This window comes from Leucopleurus acutus (assembly GCF_964270905.1).
Source record: "Leucopleurus acutus genome assembly, chromosome: 18".
Taxonomy (NCBI): domain Eukaryota; kingdom Metazoa; phylum Chordata; class Mammalia; order Artiodactyla; family Delphinidae; genus Leucopleurus; species Leucopleurus acutus.
Window position 1 is genome coordinate 169,861 of NC_139160.1, and position 16,068 is coordinate 185,928.

Sequence of the window (16,068 nt, forward strand, 5' to 3'; positions counted from 1 at the left end):
CGCCCAGCCAGCCCTCCACCCCGGAGCAGAGGAGGAGAGGGCGCGGGGGACGCTGTTCGCCGGGCGGGGAGGGAGCAGATCCCGGGAGGAGGGGCCGGAGGGAGGGAGGCGCGTCTTCCCTGCAGGTCCCGCCGGGGAGGCCTCAGCTCCGCTTCGGAAAACCCACCTCGGGCCAGCACCGCACCTCTGCTTCTCTTTCAGAAAACAGAAATTTACTCTGTGGAGCTCAGCGGAACCGGAGACATTGAGAAAACGGACAAGGGGCATGACAAGAAGTACGGGGGCCTGAAAAAGAACTGCTTGGAACGCAAAACGCATCAGCCGAAAGAGGAGCTTAAGAAAGAACTCGATCTGGTCAGTTGAGCCAACCGGGTGCCCCTGAGCACTGCCCTCCCCGCTGAGAGCTCGCCCCTATAACCCACCTCCCACAGAAGAAAATTCAGTCTCAAGAATTTGAAAAGCCCTGAGACTTGTTTCCTTGTTTTTTAAAAAAAAAAAGGTGGGATAATATCTGCCCAGGGGTCAGGCCTCTGAAAGCTCCCTGCATTCAGGCTGTAGGCGCACCCAGGTGAGACTCACTCAGAGGGAGTCTCTGACTCCGGTCCCCACAGGCATGGACGGCCCAGACCGCTCTCCTTCCTGGTGGCTTCGCCGAGATGATACAAGCAGCCAGCTGCCACATTTTAGCTGATAAGATTGAACTATTTGAGGCAGAACCACCCCGGAGGAAAACCAAAAGCACTACACTTGCTAGGTTTCTGGGTATATTTGCCCCACGAGAAAGAATTTCAGCTGTAAGAGAGTTGGGCTTGGCTTCAGACAACCTTAGGCTCAGCTGAGGTCCACTTCTCCGTGGCTGATCTGTGACTGGGAGCAAACTACTTAGCTTTGCTGAAGCTCCGTTTTCTTTAGGTAAAATGGGAAATAAACAATTTTTGTGGGTCTGTCAGGAGAAAAGTGAGATAAGAATGAGAGTGTTCTTAATGGAAGTGTTTTGTGGACGTGCAACCCTGTTTCTGGTAAAGCTGGCTGCCCTGGAAAAGAGCTGCCCTGGGACTGAAATGTGACACTGCATCTCAGGAATGCCAAAGGGGAAACTTCTACGTGAGTTTGAGATTATGCTAGATTGTCCCTGCACTTCACTGCAGACCTTAAAGCTGTGATTCTTTGAGCAGCTGGTAGTAGTGTGTGCTCATGTGTGCTACAGGGCCAATTGTTAAACACTCAGGAATTTGGCAAGCTGACTGATACTGGATTAGTAGCGTGAAGTGTGACTGGGGTGAGAAATCAGTAAATGCTACAAATCGGAGCTCTTTATTTATTTTTCCTGGAGAGCGCATTAAACAGCACACACCACTAGGCATTTGTCCATGTATCTTCTGATGACACTTAAGACCACAGCCCTGGAAGTGGACTGACCTGAACTGAAATCCCAGTTTGACTGAAATTCAGTTCCCTGTTGTGAAAAATTGGAATTAAAAATGGTACCTACCTCTTAGAGTTGTTAAGAGGGTTACAGAGAAAGCAGGAGAAAGACTGAGATAGTCATTCTTATTTCCTACGTATCTCTAGCAGTTAGGGGCGAAGACATAACTAGTCTTACTTGAAATTGCTAATTATAACATGAATATATATCCATTGTATCATATGCCTGTAAATTACAATGAGAACCTCCCTTGAGATTGGAGCATTTTGTGAAGATGTATAATACAGAAAAATAATTTCCATAGTATTGGCCAAAGTGTTCCCTTGCTTCCTTGCTGAGATACATCTTTCTTTCCCTCCTTTTTCACAACCTTCTCACAAGAATCCTATAATTTGTGACTGCGTACTTGGATGCCCTTGCAACCCGGCCCCTCCAGCAAGTTAGAACCTTGATGAGAACTAGAGCATCCCTGGCTTCTGAAGACGCAGGCAGACAGTGACTCAAGCCTGAGCCACCTGGTGCTGCCCTGTGCTGTTCCAGCAGCGCTCACTCCCGCACCCTGCCCTGCTCTCATCCCCAGAGCCGGGCTAGCAGGAGACGACAGTGCAGTACAGCCCCTCAAAGTCTGAGGTGCATCCATGAAACCGATGGCTCTAATCATCCTTTAACTTTTCTCTGCCCAGGACTCGGTGTACTGTGCACAGAACTGTGTCTTAATCCTTTGACTCCCCAGCAATACCACATTCAGTTGATATTGGTACAATGAACAAATGAGCAAGGCAGATCAAGCCTCTTTTGTGGGCTTCCCTGGTGGTGCAGTGGTTGAGAGTCCGCCTGCTGATGCAGGGGACACGGGTTCACGCCCCAGTCTGGGCCGCGGAGCGGCTGGGCCCGTGAGCCGTGGCCACTGAGCCTGCGCGTGCGGAGCCTGTGCTCCGCAACGGGAGAGGCCACAACAGTGAGAGGCCCGCGTACCGCAAAAAAAAAAAAAACACCTCTTTTGTAACATGAAACCTTTTTGCATATACTTGAGAAAAGAGATGGTTCTGGTACCAGTCACAGTATAAATTTTTGTTTCAGACAATCAGAGTTCTAGACTCCTGAATGCTGGGTTTTCTAGGTGGGGTGAGGAAGACTTAGCCCTGGGTTTCCTGCCACCGAAAGAGGCTTCTAGTCCTTTAGCCCAGAGATTCTCAAAGGGAGAGGAGAGGGGGACTTCGCTCCCCAGGGAAGATTCAGCAATGTCTGGACATTTATGTTTATCACTTCTTAAGGGAGGGCGCTGGTGGCTAGAAGCCTCCACAACAGAGTTATTGGCCCCAAATGTCAATAATGCCAAGGTTGAGAGACTCTGCTTTAGCCTAATGATTCTGTGGCAAAATTAGCAAGTGTGCCCCCCCCCGGCCGGTATTTATTTGGCAGGTTTTTAATCTGGGGGCTTCTTCTCTGACAGTGAACTGAGTCTCAAGTACTGGAATAAGGAAAGGCATGCTTCTCTGTACCAGACCGCCTGCCCAGTGAGGGCTGCATGGGTAACAGTCAGGACGTGAAATGGTTTGGCACTACTCACAGCCCTCCACGGATCCCACAGTTCAGGTCTGAGTTAAGTGTCCAGATCACTGGTGCCTGGACAGCAGGTGTGCTAGGATTTGCATGTGCTGGAGACCAGACTGAGGTGAAACGCATTGCTTTGCTCAGAAAAACTAAGGACAGCTGCTTTGTGGTAAATGGCAAGTTAAGTCTGAACTGTTCAGGGGTGGCCAGAAAATCCCCTGGCCAGTGACCTGTCCTGCAGCGAGGTTCTCTTCTCCCGCTGCAGTAGCCCCTGGGACAAAGGTTCCTTCTTTTCATCCCACACTCCCTGACCCCTCTGCCTTCCTCAGCGCTACTCCCAGCTTTCGTGCACTTGTCAAGGCTTAGGGTTTGAGTCTTGGAATTATCTAATTCACTCTGTTTTTCTTTTCATGGCCTTCAGGATGATCACAAACTCAGCACTGAGGAATTGGAAACAAAATACGGTACAAACATCATTACGGTAAGTCGTCAGAGAACCAGTGATGGGGAGAGAATCCCAGGACTGTGCTCAGGGTTTGTGGAAAAGAATGAGTGACCTAAAGCTGCGACTCTGAGAATGCCAGCCACCCACATGCCCACCATGCGAGACAGGGCTGGTTCCCCTCGGGAGCTGGCCCGTCTGAACCACAGCCCTGGCCAAGCCCTCTGTTGAGCTGTGTGCTTGGTCACAGGCAGTTCTTTGACTGTGACCGCAGCGAAGCTGTGGTGACCCCAGTAAGGTTTGGATGCTTCCTCGTTGTCATGATCAGGGGTTGCTTTTAAACCCTGTGCCCAGGACGTATTAGGGTCTTATCAAGGCCTCCTCCGGAAAGGGACAAGGCTGCAGGGCACACCATGTGCCTCATAAAATCTCCCACCACAGAAGTAGGGCTTCCTTCTGTGAATTCAAATCTCAAATCTCAAAAGTTTTGATGTCTTAACGTCAGGAGATTTGGGTGCACCTGTTCAAGTCAACAAGAATACCTGCAGTGTGAGGAGCAGGCGATGCCTGGGTTTCAGGAGTTCGCAGTGGGCGGGGGAGGCAGACGTGTAGGAAAGCGCTCAGCAGCCACGCTGCTCCCCGAGACGGCATGTGAGAGGCCGAAGGGCATGCTGAGGGAATGGCGGAGTCTGACAGGCGAGGCTCCCTGGGTGGTGCAGTGATTGAGTTGGGACGTAGTAACTGCTACCCACCCTCTGCAGAAACGTGACATCCAACCCAACGGGGGAGAAACGTCTGATTTCTGTTTCTTTTGGCTCTGCTTTCTCAGGGTCTCTCCAGCACCCGGGCTGCTGAGCTCCTGGCTCGGGATGGGCCCAACACCCTCACCCCCCCCAAGGAAACCCCGAAGATTATCAAGTTCCTCAAGCAGATGGTGGGGGGGTTCTCCATCCTCCTGTGGATAGGAGCCGTCCTGTGCTGGATCGCATATGGGATTCAGTACTCCAACGATAAGTCCTCCTCCCTGGACAGCGTGAGGCCCTGGGGCTCCTCCTGGGTTTGGTGGTAACGGGGCGGGGGGCGGTGAGGAGTCAGCACCGTAACGCAAGGGCAGAGCACTGGGCTGGGGTCAGGGGTCCACCACTGATCAGTCACCACGTGAGTTTGAGAAAATCAGTCATTTTCCAAAGTGTAAAACAGAAATTACATCTGACATTCTGGTGTCTCAGAGGCAGTATGAGCATGAATTTTTAAGAGAGAGAGAGAAACACAAAAGTTCCTACGTGAAGAAAAAGGATCCCTATCCACGTGAAGTGCTTTTGGGCTTTCTCTCCTCAAAGCTATTCTCTCCCTTTGCTGTGGAGAGCTTCTGTGCCTGCTGATAACGGAGGACTGAAACACAAAACTGTACTGGCCGACACGATGCTGAGAGAAGGAAGCCAGATGAGAAAGGCCGCATACTGCACGATTCCATTGATGTGAAATGTTCAGAGCAGACCCGCCCTAGATTCAGAAAGCAGACCCGTCGAGCTGCCAGGGCTGGGCTGGAGTGGGGAGTGATGGCCAGTGGGCTCAAGGGGACTTACTGGGATGACGGATTGTGGTGACTGTTGCACACTGTGTACCTTATTAACGATCACTTCGTTATATACTTCAAGTGTGTAAATTGTGTGCCTGCAATTTACACCAGGACACTACTGCCATGTCTCTCACTGGCCATGGAGCACCCCGGCCCTAGGCTCTGGCTCATTCCTGATGCTTGTTTTTCTGATCGATGCCTGTCCCCCTCTCCCAGGTGTACCTGGGCTCCGTGCTTGCCCTGGTGGTTATTTTAACCGGGGCGTTTGCCTATTACCAAGAGGCGAAAAGCACCAATATCATGGCCAGCTTCCGCCAGATGATTCCACAGGTGGGTGAGGCACCCACTGTGGTGTCTGCGAGACTTGAGATGAGCGAGCATCAGGCTGGGGGAGTGGAAGAGCTTGGAGGCCTGGGCTCCCTCCCTGCTGCCTGCAAAGTGACCTAATCTCTGTGGAGCCCCTGTTTCCTCCCCGGGTTTTGAGATGATCAGCAAGATAAAATGGAGAAAAGCGCTTAGTCGAGAGCAAAGTGGGACAGGGACATGAGTCGTTGCACAGCATCTCCTGTGGTTTCTCCTCAGCGCTGGTGAACTGCTTAGACAAAAGCGGTCCAGGGGGTTCCGAGCGGGAAGCAAAGAGGCCGACCTGGGGTTCTTTCAGTGTCACCCTCTTTGCTCCCATTTCTCAGCCTCCCCACATGTGCTCTCAGTATGGGAGGCCCCCCCATCCCTCCGCCCACAGGAACCCCGGAGGGGTCCTCTAGGGAGACTATGCACTGCTGTCAGCGTGGCAGGAAAACCGCACCCTCGCTGGTCTGCAGAGCTGCTGGACAGAGGGGACTCTGGGGGGGATCTTCTGTGCTAGGAAGTGGAGACCCTTCTCTCGCGCCATTAAAGTTTTCCCGACCTGAGCAAGATTGTTAAACCCTTTGGCTCAACCTTCAGGAGTCTTCCTGGACCTCCCAGCAGGATCATTCATCCTTAATGGTCTCCCTTCCCGCCAGGCTCAGGGCTGTCGCTTTGCTGTACCCTCCCATGGCAGAATTTTCTGGGTCAAAGAATATCTCCATGAGCTCCTTCTCAAGAAACAATAGTTCTTAGGGTCTTCAGGCCCCAAGTAAAAGTCTTTGTTTCATTTTCTGCTATTCTGACAGCTGTGGGTCCTAGTGCCTCCCTTCCTGAGGTCTGGAGAGGGTGCAGGACTGCCATCGTCATTCCAGGAGGGAATCTGAGGCCTGGGTCATGATTTTCTTTCGCAGCAAGCTCTTGTCATTCGAGATTCAGAGAAGAAGACAGTTCCTGCAGACCAGCTGGTGGTGGGGGATATAGTGGAGATTAAAGGAGGAGACCAGATCCCCGCGGACATCAGGCTGCTGTCTGCTCAGGGGTGTAAGGTGAGCGTCACAGGCACCCAAGGATCGTGCTCATGACCAGCTGGCTTGCTGTGGTCTTTCCAGGTCTCGGCGTAGCTGGGGAAGGGACAAGGTGCCTGACCCTGAACTTGGTTCAAAACTTCTAGGTAGACAACTCATCTCTCACTGGGGAGTCTGAGCCCCAGCCCCGCTCCTCTGAGTTTACCCATGACAACCCCCTGGAGACAAAGAATATCAGCTTCTTCTCCACAACCTGTCTGGAAGGTAAGTCCAGCTGCTTGCAGGACCGCATGTTCCGCTCATAGCACTTCTCCGTCTTCAGGCTTTGTTTTCCTCTCTTTACCATCACTTGCTGCAAAGCTTCTCCAAGAGAAAATGTGGAATTGAAGAACCTAGAGAGCTGGTGTTTGGCCTTAGTAATGTCATGTGCTGACTGGCCACGTAAGCCACCAAAGAGAGGTCCGTGAGGCTGTGGTCCCTCCTAGCTGAGGACCCCTAGAATAAAATGTCTGCTCCACCTGCAGGCACAGCGACTGGCATGGTCATCAACACGGGTGACCGTACCGTCATTGGGCAGATCGCCTCGCTGGCTTCGGGAGTCCAGAACTCGAAGACGCCCATTGGCATCGAGATCGAGCACTTTGTTCACATTGTGGCAGGAGTGGCAGTCTCCATCGGCGTCCTTTTCTTCATCATCGCAGTGTCCATGAAGTATTATGTCCTGGACTCCATCATCTTCCTCATTGGCATCATTGTGGCCAACGTGCCTGAGGGTCTCCTGGCCACTGTCACTGTGAGTCTGCACTACTAGTGGTCGTGCGCTGACCCTGCTAACATGCCATTCTGCTGTGCTGGGTGAGCGCCCACCACGGCTGAGTCTGCTCCGTCAGGGGCAACCGTGGTACATTCTGAACAGACTGTTTCTTAGAGGGACAAAAAGAATTGTGATTTGTTAATATTTGAATGCAATGTCCTTGAAAACTTATATTTTCATTTTCAGGAGATCTGTCTGCAAATCCCTTAAGATCTAGATAAGACAGCCTTGAACCACCATTTATGGATTTTCTAGAAGCCGGATAGCTCCCCCCACATTTCCACTGTTCTCAAAAGGAAAACAAACCAACAAACTCCTTTGGCAGTTTCTACAGCTGAGGGACTTGAGCACACTTTTTACCTCGCTTCTCTTCCCTCTCAGACTCCCACGGACACACACAAATGCTTCTGTGTGTTCCTGCAGAGCAGTTCAGCCCCTTCCTGTTCTTACGTCCAGGTTCAGCTTTGGTTCTCCCTGCTTAGCTCACCCTTGAACAAGGCCCTTCTCTGCGGTGCGGGCCCCACAGGCAGGGAAGAGGGCCTCGTATCTTCAGTCCTGTGTGAAGGTGGCCTGGCGCCATCCTGAGCAAAGACAGAAGTTTTTGATTCCAGGTCTCCTCTGACTCCAGCAGAGAGTAATTTGACAGAATTGGAGGCAAACAGAACCCTTTGAGATCTGCAGGGTTCAGAGAGAGCGAAGAATGTTTAAATATGGAGCTCTTAAAGTGAAACAAATGCTTCTTGATTCCCCAAAGCAGCAAGGTAGCCCTTTGGGACAAGCCCTTTGGCAAGCAGCGGTGGAAGTCCGTCTTACGCGTTCTTGCTTGTGAATGACAGCCAAGGCCCCCTTTGTAATTACACATGACTTGCCTGGCTCTGCGACCTGTGGGCGCCTTAGGATCATTTTCCTGAAGGAGCAAAGGGACAACAGAGCATTCCACATTCAATAGAAGGAAGGGCTGTGGCACGTCCACGTATAGGGCTTTACGGGCTTTACGGGCTTTCTCGGTCACTGGGGCCGATGCGGCTTTACTGCAGCTATAACCATACCTGACACTAGTCCAGCTCTACCTGTTTCTGCGTTATTGAACCCGAGTTCAAAAGGGTGGCTTTTCTCCAAGCTTCTCCCTCTCTCCTCCGTCTAGGTGGCTCTGTCACTGACAGCAAAACGAATGGCCAAGAAGAACTGCCTGGTGAAGGGCCTGGAGGCAGTGGAGACCCTTGGTTCCACCTCCATCATCTGCTCAGACAAGACGGGGACCCTAACCCAGAACAGGATGACCGTGGCCCATCTGTGGTTCGACAACCAGGTCTTCGTGGCGGACACTAGCGAAGACCATTCGAGTGAGTCTTCGGGCGCGTCCAGCCTGGCCCTGCACTGCGGACTCAGCAGAGGGTCTGGTCTGCAGCCTTGGGGTGAATAGTGCTGTTCGTGGGTGTGAGCCCAGCACCCTTGGCATCCCCTGTTCTTCTTTCCAGATCAAGTCTTTGATCAAAGCTCTGCAACCTGGGCCTCCCTGTCAAAGATCATAACGCTGTGTAACCGCGCTGAGTTCAGACCAGGACAGGAGAGCGTCCCCATCATGAAGGTGAAGGCCCTGCACACGGTCTCAGTTATAGGCAGAGCCACGTCACTTTCTTGTTCTGATTTGGTGCTTGACTTAATCTCTCCAGCTGAGTAGGTTTATGCTGTAAGAGCAAGTCTAATCACAAGACCTGTAGAAAACTTTTTTCGCTGTAACTAGCTTCGAGAAATCTAAAAGTTCTCAGAATATTCACTTGGGCCTTTTGAAAATTCTGTCTCTTTCCAGAAAATGAATGTGCCTTTAAGTTACTTTCCTAACTTCTTTATCAGCTAAGAAGATATAATCAAAGGTTACTTATTACATAAATGCCATTCACTAATGTTTAACATGTAATCGGCTGGAAATAGAAGGAGGGGTCTTAGAGCGTATTCCTCTGGGCTGCCTGGAGCTCTTGTATAATTGCAATATATGAAACTTCTCTCTCTCCTCCCCTCCTTTCCTCCCTCTCCCTCTCAGGAGTCACTGAATCTGTGTCCTGGCTTTCCTGTTTGCCATCTGTTTCCTTCATTGACTCTTACTTATATTTTTTGTTTGCTTTTCTTTATCAGCCAGCTCATTAATTCTCCTTTTGGCCAATCACTTCTCTGTATCTTTCAAGTCCTTATCTCCAGTTCTAATTTCTCACCCAAATTCCATGCATCTCCAGCTCATTGTGTGTGTTTCCACTTGGAGGTTTTGCAGGCTAGACACTCAACATACTATACTTGTCACCTTCCACCTGTACCCACACTTGCTCCAAGTTAATATCTTATCCCAAATTTTCTATTTTTCTAAGCTGCAACCATTTTACTTGTCATCCTTTTGGAAGTCATCTTTAACTTACTCCTTCCCAAATATCTAGTGAGTCAACAAGGCCTATTACTCTTGTTTCAGAACATCCAACTTTACATTTCTGTTATCACTAATACCTTGCATCGGAACAATTGTACCAACCTCTTAACTGGCCTCCATGATTCTGGTTTATCCCTCCCCTGTCTTTCTTGCATGCCACTAATTTTCCTTAAATACTTCATTAGTTAGATGGACTACTTCATCTAACTTTGCTCAAAAACTTTCCATGCTTCTCTATTTTCTGCTTCTCGAGTGTACGCCTCAGTGCTTGCCTTTTGGGGTTCTTTACATCTGCCACATTCTCCGTGTCCACCTGTGCTTCAGCACTCACGATAGAGTTTCCCCACCACGTGCCTTCCTTCACGGCTTTCTGGTTTCTAGAAGGCTTTCTTCTGCTCCTCTCTCTGTAGGTAACCCACCTGTCTTTCTTTCTCTTTTTTTTTTTTTTTTTTTTTTTTTGCGGCTTGCAGGATCTTAGTTCCCCGACCAGGGATTGAACCCGGGCCCTGGCAGCGAAAGCGCGGAGTCCTAACCACTGGACCGCCAGGGAACTCTCCCCACCTGTCTTTCAAGATCTAGTTCATAACTGCTTTTTTCATGAAAACTTCCTGCTCTCAGAGCTCTCACTTTTCTGAACTCCCCTAATGCCAGCAGGTGGCGCCCTGCAGTTAACAGTCCTAAGTCAGTCACCAATTGTGCGGTAATTGTTTTCTCTCTCCAGGAGATAGTAAGCTTAGGTTACGTGTTGGTTCGTTGCAATTGATCAGAGAAGAACCAGATTATGTGCTGCAACTATTTATCTCTTGATTCGCAGAAAGCTGTGGTTGGAGATGCCTCAGAAACTGCTCTTTTGAAATTCTCAGAGGTCATTTTGGGTAACGTGATGGAAATTAGAAAAAGAAACCGCAAAGTAGCTGAAATACCTTTTAACTCAACCAACAAATTTCAGGTGAGTTTTTCGTCACAACTAAATCTTTATCATCACTAGAACAGCATTTCCACCTGTGTAAGTATCCTTTGGTTAATATGTATTGTGAATGACACTTGACTTCAGAAATAGTCCTCAGAGATGCAGGGCCTGGACGTCTGGTAAACCCATAAGAGGTTTCCCTGAAGTAAGTATAGAAAAAGAACGGTGAAGGTCCTGCCATTCCCACGCGTGATCTATCTGTGTGACGTACACACTCACACGCACACAGACGCAACAGCACCCGCACTGGGTAACTCTGGCCAAGGAGGGGCAGCGGCCACATCCCAAAGGACGAGAGAAGGGTGGGGCATGGGGAGAAGCAGCGCTGCCCCTCGTCTGCGTCAGGCACTTTACGTGCTTTGTCTCATTTAATCCTCATTATAAGCCTGTGAGGTAGGACCAAGTAACCCCAACTGAAGGGTGAGGAAACAGGCCTTAGAAAGCGCTGAGGTGACAGAGTCACACAAGCATCTAAGTGGCACAAGCAGTTTTCACACCTCTGACTCCTGAGTCTATGCTTTTTCTACCACAGCACAGAGTCTGGGCAGTTCAGTTCAGGCCATGTTGGTAAGCCTTGCCCTTTGTGAAGACCAGTGAGCGCCAGCCACACTGCTCTCCCGTTCTGCCCCCCAGGCAGTACGTAGGGATCTCCTCTCCCCCGTGGCTCAGGAAGAGAATGGTGATCCTTGCCTAGTTGTCACCCCTCATGCCAGGGGTGCCCAGCAGTCATGTTAGGACAAAGGACAGTTTCTAGCCCAAGGTGCTGGCACAGGTGGGATTCCATGTAGACTCCAAAGCTGAGAGTGGGGCATCGTGACTTGGTCTTTGCATAACAGTAAATTATGTAAATAGGATAACCATGTTTGTGTACAAGTTTCTGGTGATAACCCACACATTTTCTTTTATTTTTTTAAATTAATTTATTTATTTTTGGCTGCGTTGGGTCTTCGTTGCTGTGCACAGGCTTTCTCCAGTTGCGGCGAGCGGGGGCTACTCTTCATTGTGGTGCGTGGGCTTCTCATTGCAGTGGCTTCTCTTGTTGTGGAGCTCAGGCTCTAGGCACGCAGGCTTCAGGAGTTGTGGCTCACGGGCTCTGGAGCGCAGGCTCAGTAGTTGTGGTGCACGGGCTTAGTTGCTCTGCAGCGTGTGAGGTCTTCCCGGACCAGGGCTTGAACCCGTGTCCCCTGCATTGGCAGGTGGATTGTTAACCACTGCACCACCGGGAAGTCCCACCCACCCACACATTTTCTTTGGAAGGAATTTAGGACTGGAAAATAACTGTGGCGCAAACATCTTTGTGGATGATTGAACAGTAAAAAATCATGGTTAGCAAAACAGACAACTAACAATGTATGATGTAAAATGTAGAGGAAATCAGATTTCTGTTCAAAAATGTAGTGAAAATAGAATGAGTAGCAATTCTAAAATAATGATTGTAACAATAGCTATCATGTGCTAATTTCCACACTTCTCACAACAATTCTGTTAGACAGTAGAGAAGGAGGAAAGAGGACATAGCCAGCCAGGGACAGAGCCAGGACTCAGGCAGACCCAGGGGACCATGCTCTTAGGGCTAGGCAGGATGGCCTTCCAACCATGAACGAGACTCAGAGTCCCCCCAGGGCTCTGTCTCCTCCAGGGAAGGCTTCCTCGTCTTGTGAGATGTGAGGAAAAGTGGGTTCTGTGAGGCCTCGTGTACAGAATGTTGAGGGAGAAGTGGGCTCCCCAGAGTTGGTCTAGAAAGGAGAGGGTCCTTCAGAAGAGGCCAAAGAGCCTCTGGGATGCTATTAGTGCCATTTTATATCCACACACGAGCAACACTCAGCACTAAGCAAGGTGGTTGGGTGTCATGACCTTGGAGGGTCTCTGGGGCCTCGTTCAACCCAAGGAAACAAAGTGGACAGTCTTAGAATAGCAGTTCCCCAAACTGAGACTGGTCCATTAAAATATTTTCCATAGTTTATGGCAAATTGAAAAATTAGGACAATATTTTATAAAATTTTATATAGAGATGAAAGAATTGAATTTAGAAGATTATCCTTTATGTCCTGCATGGTTAGGGCAGGGACTCTGGGGCCTGCTGGCCAGAATTCAGGTCCCACCTCAGCCCCCTGCTAGCGGTCACTGAACTCTCTGCACCTCAGATTCCTCCCTTGTAAAAGGCAGTAATAATGGTACCCATGGCCATAGTTTTGAGAATTAAATGAGTCCATTTAATTTCTGGGCACTCAGAACAGTATACACAATAAAAGTATTTATTATTTCTACTTTAAGTGTTAAAATGCCCTACCTTTCAGAAAATGATAGTGACAGTAGGTGGAGGTTTTTGGTTTGGTTAGTTGGTTTTTTTAATGTCGCTGCTTGGCAATGTGAAAAAAGCTGCAACCTTGTGTTTGCCCTCCATGGTTTTTTTTTTTTTTTTTTTTTGTACTCATCTCTGATATCCAAAAGTCTATAAACTACTGGTTTAGAATCAACTGGTAGACCCAAAATGATAGAATTTTTCTTTGTAACTTACTCATTCTCTCCCAAACACTCCAGCTTCCTAAAATTCTTTCCAGGGCTTAGAAGGGTACCTGGTATAAAATAAGGTCTAGACTTAGCCACTTTATTATTGTCTATAAATTTTTTCACAGTTTTCCCGATTATCTTATTAGGGTACATCTAGAAGTAGAATTGTGAGGTCAAAGGGTAATGATGGTAAAGTTGTGATTCTTGTTACTTAGCTGTCCCCCCAGAGGCCTGAGCGTGAGAGGCTGTCCTCACAGCCCTCACGTCCTCTGTCACATCCAGGTAATGACGCTGCCCACGTGCCTGACTGAGTGCAGGACGTTTCGGGTCTGCAGGGAGGGCAGTCAAGGCAGGAGGTGAGACAAGGCAGCTCCCAGCCCTCTGACCCCACGGTCGCCCCAGGAGATCGTGTTCAAGGCAGCAGGTTTCACAGGACGACAGCGCATCGGGCCTCCCTAAAGCAGCCAGTTTCTGTTTGAGAGACAGGCTGAGTTTCCCCCTGCGAGACACCCTGATTCAAATTCAGGGTGTCCCCCTGGGCTAGGACAGAGTCTAGCTCTCTGCATATTGCTTGGGTAGAAAGGACAGAATGTGCCTGCAGAGGACACTCCTTCTTTATAAATCAAGGACCAGTAGCCAACAGAGAAAGGGGTGTTTTTAATCTTGTCGTGTTGCTCATTTAAAGATGTGTCCAGTTCAGGCCCTTAGTACTAAAGACGGTGTCATTGCCCGATGCCACACTGAACATGCTCGACCCCTTTCCCCCGCAGCTCTCCATACACGAGACAGACGACCCCAGTGACAAGCGTTTCCTCGTGGTGATGAAAGGGGCCCCCGAGCGGGTCCTGGAGAAGTGCAGCACCATCATGGTCAACGGCCAGGAGCAGCCTCTGGACAGGAGCACGGCCAAGGCCTTCCACACGGCGTACATGGAGCTGGGCGGCCTGGGGGAGCGCGTGCTGGGTGAGCAGAGCCCTGATCCCGCCCGTGAGGCCCGCGGCTCTCTGCCGGCCTCCGGCACACGAGGAGACAGGCCTGTGATGTAGCGGAGTAGCTCTGGCGTCCACTTGAGTCATAAAGGAGAAATGGTCAACGTACAAGAGACACTGTGTGATGGATAGTGTGCGGGGCGGTCCCTTCCAGATCAGGGAAATCTGGGAAGTTACCGTGGGACGGGTTGCATTTCATTCTGGACTTTGAGTGAGGGAACTTGAAGGGAGGTAGGGAGCGCACTTACGCAGAGGGAACCTCGTGGGCCAGAGCACAGCGGTGGGAACGGATGGAGTGGCACGCGCCTTGTCGAGGCTGCAGGTGGACGAGGTACCACGGTCCTGGGACACAGGGCTAGGAGGGTCGTGTGGAGGTCGGCTTGCAGCGCCCTTCTTGGCGGGGACAGGAGCAGAGTAGGTCTCAGCAGGAGGTGCTGCCCTCACTCAGGCGAAAAGGGATTTGATCCCAGGCAATGGGAACGTGAAGGTCACATACAGAGACTGTGGAGGCAGAATTGGTAAGACTTAGCAGCTAATTAGAGGGGAAAAGTAAGTTTAAAAAAATGTTGAGGGGCCTTCCTGGTGGCGCAGTGGTTGAGAGTCTGCCTGCCGATGCAGGGGACACGGGTTCGTGCCCCGGTCCGGGAAGATCCCACATGCCGCGGAGCGGCTGGGCCCGTGGGCCGTGGCCGCTGAGCCTGCGCGTCCGGAGCCTTGTGCTCCGCAACGGGAGAGGCCACAGCAGTGAGAGGCCTGCGTACCGCAAAAAAAAAAAAAGAAAAAAAAAAAATGTTGAAGCTTCCCACTGAGCAGTTAGGGAAAACGTACTGCCAGTAACTGAGAGAAGGGGGCGTTAGAGGTGGAAGGAACCTTAGAAGCACAGCCACCGTGGCAGAAGCCTGTCAGTGGCAACGTAAGGGGTATCATAGGACATGTTCTGCTGGGAGAATCGGGGGCCGACGAAACAGCAGCTCTGAACGACAGGGTGATGGATGGGTTCAAGGTAGCAGAAGTTCATACTGACGATAAGGCTCATTAAACATCGTGAAACCTCTTGCCAGTAGAGATGGAATCTGTGGAATGTGTGTTTCTAAAGGACATTTGCGTCTGTAAAGCAAATAAAATACATAAGTGAGTTGATAATGCTTGAAGCGCGCCCCACAGCACCAAGTAGTCTTTCAAGGCAGGATTGCTGCCCGTCTGAGTTGCTCTAGGACCTTCACGTTTGACCTTTCCCTCACATGTGATTAAAGGCTGAACATCATGCCCTTCCCCTGACGCCCCAGTTCCTTCCCCGGTTTGCGCAGGAGCACATTTTGTTTTCTCTGCCGAAAAGGGCCTTCCCACCGCCTGTCCTCCCTTCTTTCCCCAGGAAACATCCGACTCCTTGCTCAAGAGTGAGCTCACATGACCTCCTCGGTGAAGTCTTTCCTGTTCTCAGGTGGCTGAGCGTAGCCCTGCTCTGTGGTACTCAGCACGCTCCGGGCTCTTCATCTCTTTGTGTCTGTCTCCCACTAAACTTCAACCTCTTGGGAAGTAAAGGCTGTCCACTTCTGGGCTTTCTGTTTCCAGAACATAACAGAGAACCTAATGGGCACAGAGTAAATTATTTTGGGATGAAACATGTCTTTCCTAAAAACAACATGTGTTATGGAACTGAAGGAATTAAACAGTTCTGGTTAAACTCTAAAGGACTGAGAGTGTATGAAAATGTTCCTTCTTTCTTTCATTCTTTTTTCTTTGTTGTTGTTCCTTCTTTCTTGTGTCATTTCTTATCCTAGTTTCATTGACTCCCAAATTTATACCCATTTCAGGTTTCTGTCATCTCTACCTGCCAGCAGACGAGTTTCCAGCAACCTATTCATTTGATGTAGACACAATGAACTTTCCTACTTCCAACTTCTGTTTTGTGGGCCTCTTATCGATGATCGACCCGCCTCGGTCCACGGTCCCTGATGCGGTCACCAAGTGCCGGAGTGCAGGGATCAAGGTGG

The 16,068-nt window shown here is 50.1% G+C and overlaps 1 protein-coding gene across 1 annotated transcript in view; it reads left to right on the top strand.

Moving 5' to 3' along the window:
• Window positions 1-16,068, top strand: part of LOC309974934 (potassium-transporting ATPase alpha chain 2) — a gene marked incomplete at both ends in the record, with an annotated part of 51,232 nt that overhangs the window by 25,235 nt on the left and 9,929 nt on the right. Inside the window, 12 exons of the mRNA XM_082859780.1 lie at window positions 202-354; window positions 3,402-3,461; window positions 4,252-4,455; window positions 5,218-5,331; window positions 6,261-6,395; window positions 6,521-6,638; window positions 6,899-7,167; window positions 8,333-8,531; window positions 8,667-8,776; window positions 10,419-10,553; window positions 13,856-14,048; window positions 15,889-16,064. Coding sequence (XP_082715906.1) covers window positions 202-354; window positions 3,402-3,461; window positions 4,252-4,455; window positions 5,218-5,331; window positions 6,261-6,395; window positions 6,521-6,638; window positions 6,899-7,167; window positions 8,333-8,531; window positions 8,667-8,776; window positions 10,419-10,553; window positions 13,856-14,048; window positions 15,889-16,064 — 1,866 coding nt within the window. The remainder of the gene's footprint in view (window positions 1-201; window positions 355-3,401; window positions 3,462-4,251; window positions 4,456-5,217; window positions 5,332-6,260; window positions 6,396-6,520; window positions 6,639-6,898; window positions 7,168-8,332; window positions 8,532-8,666; window positions 8,777-10,418; window positions 10,554-13,855; window positions 14,049-15,888; window positions 16,065-16,068) is intronic.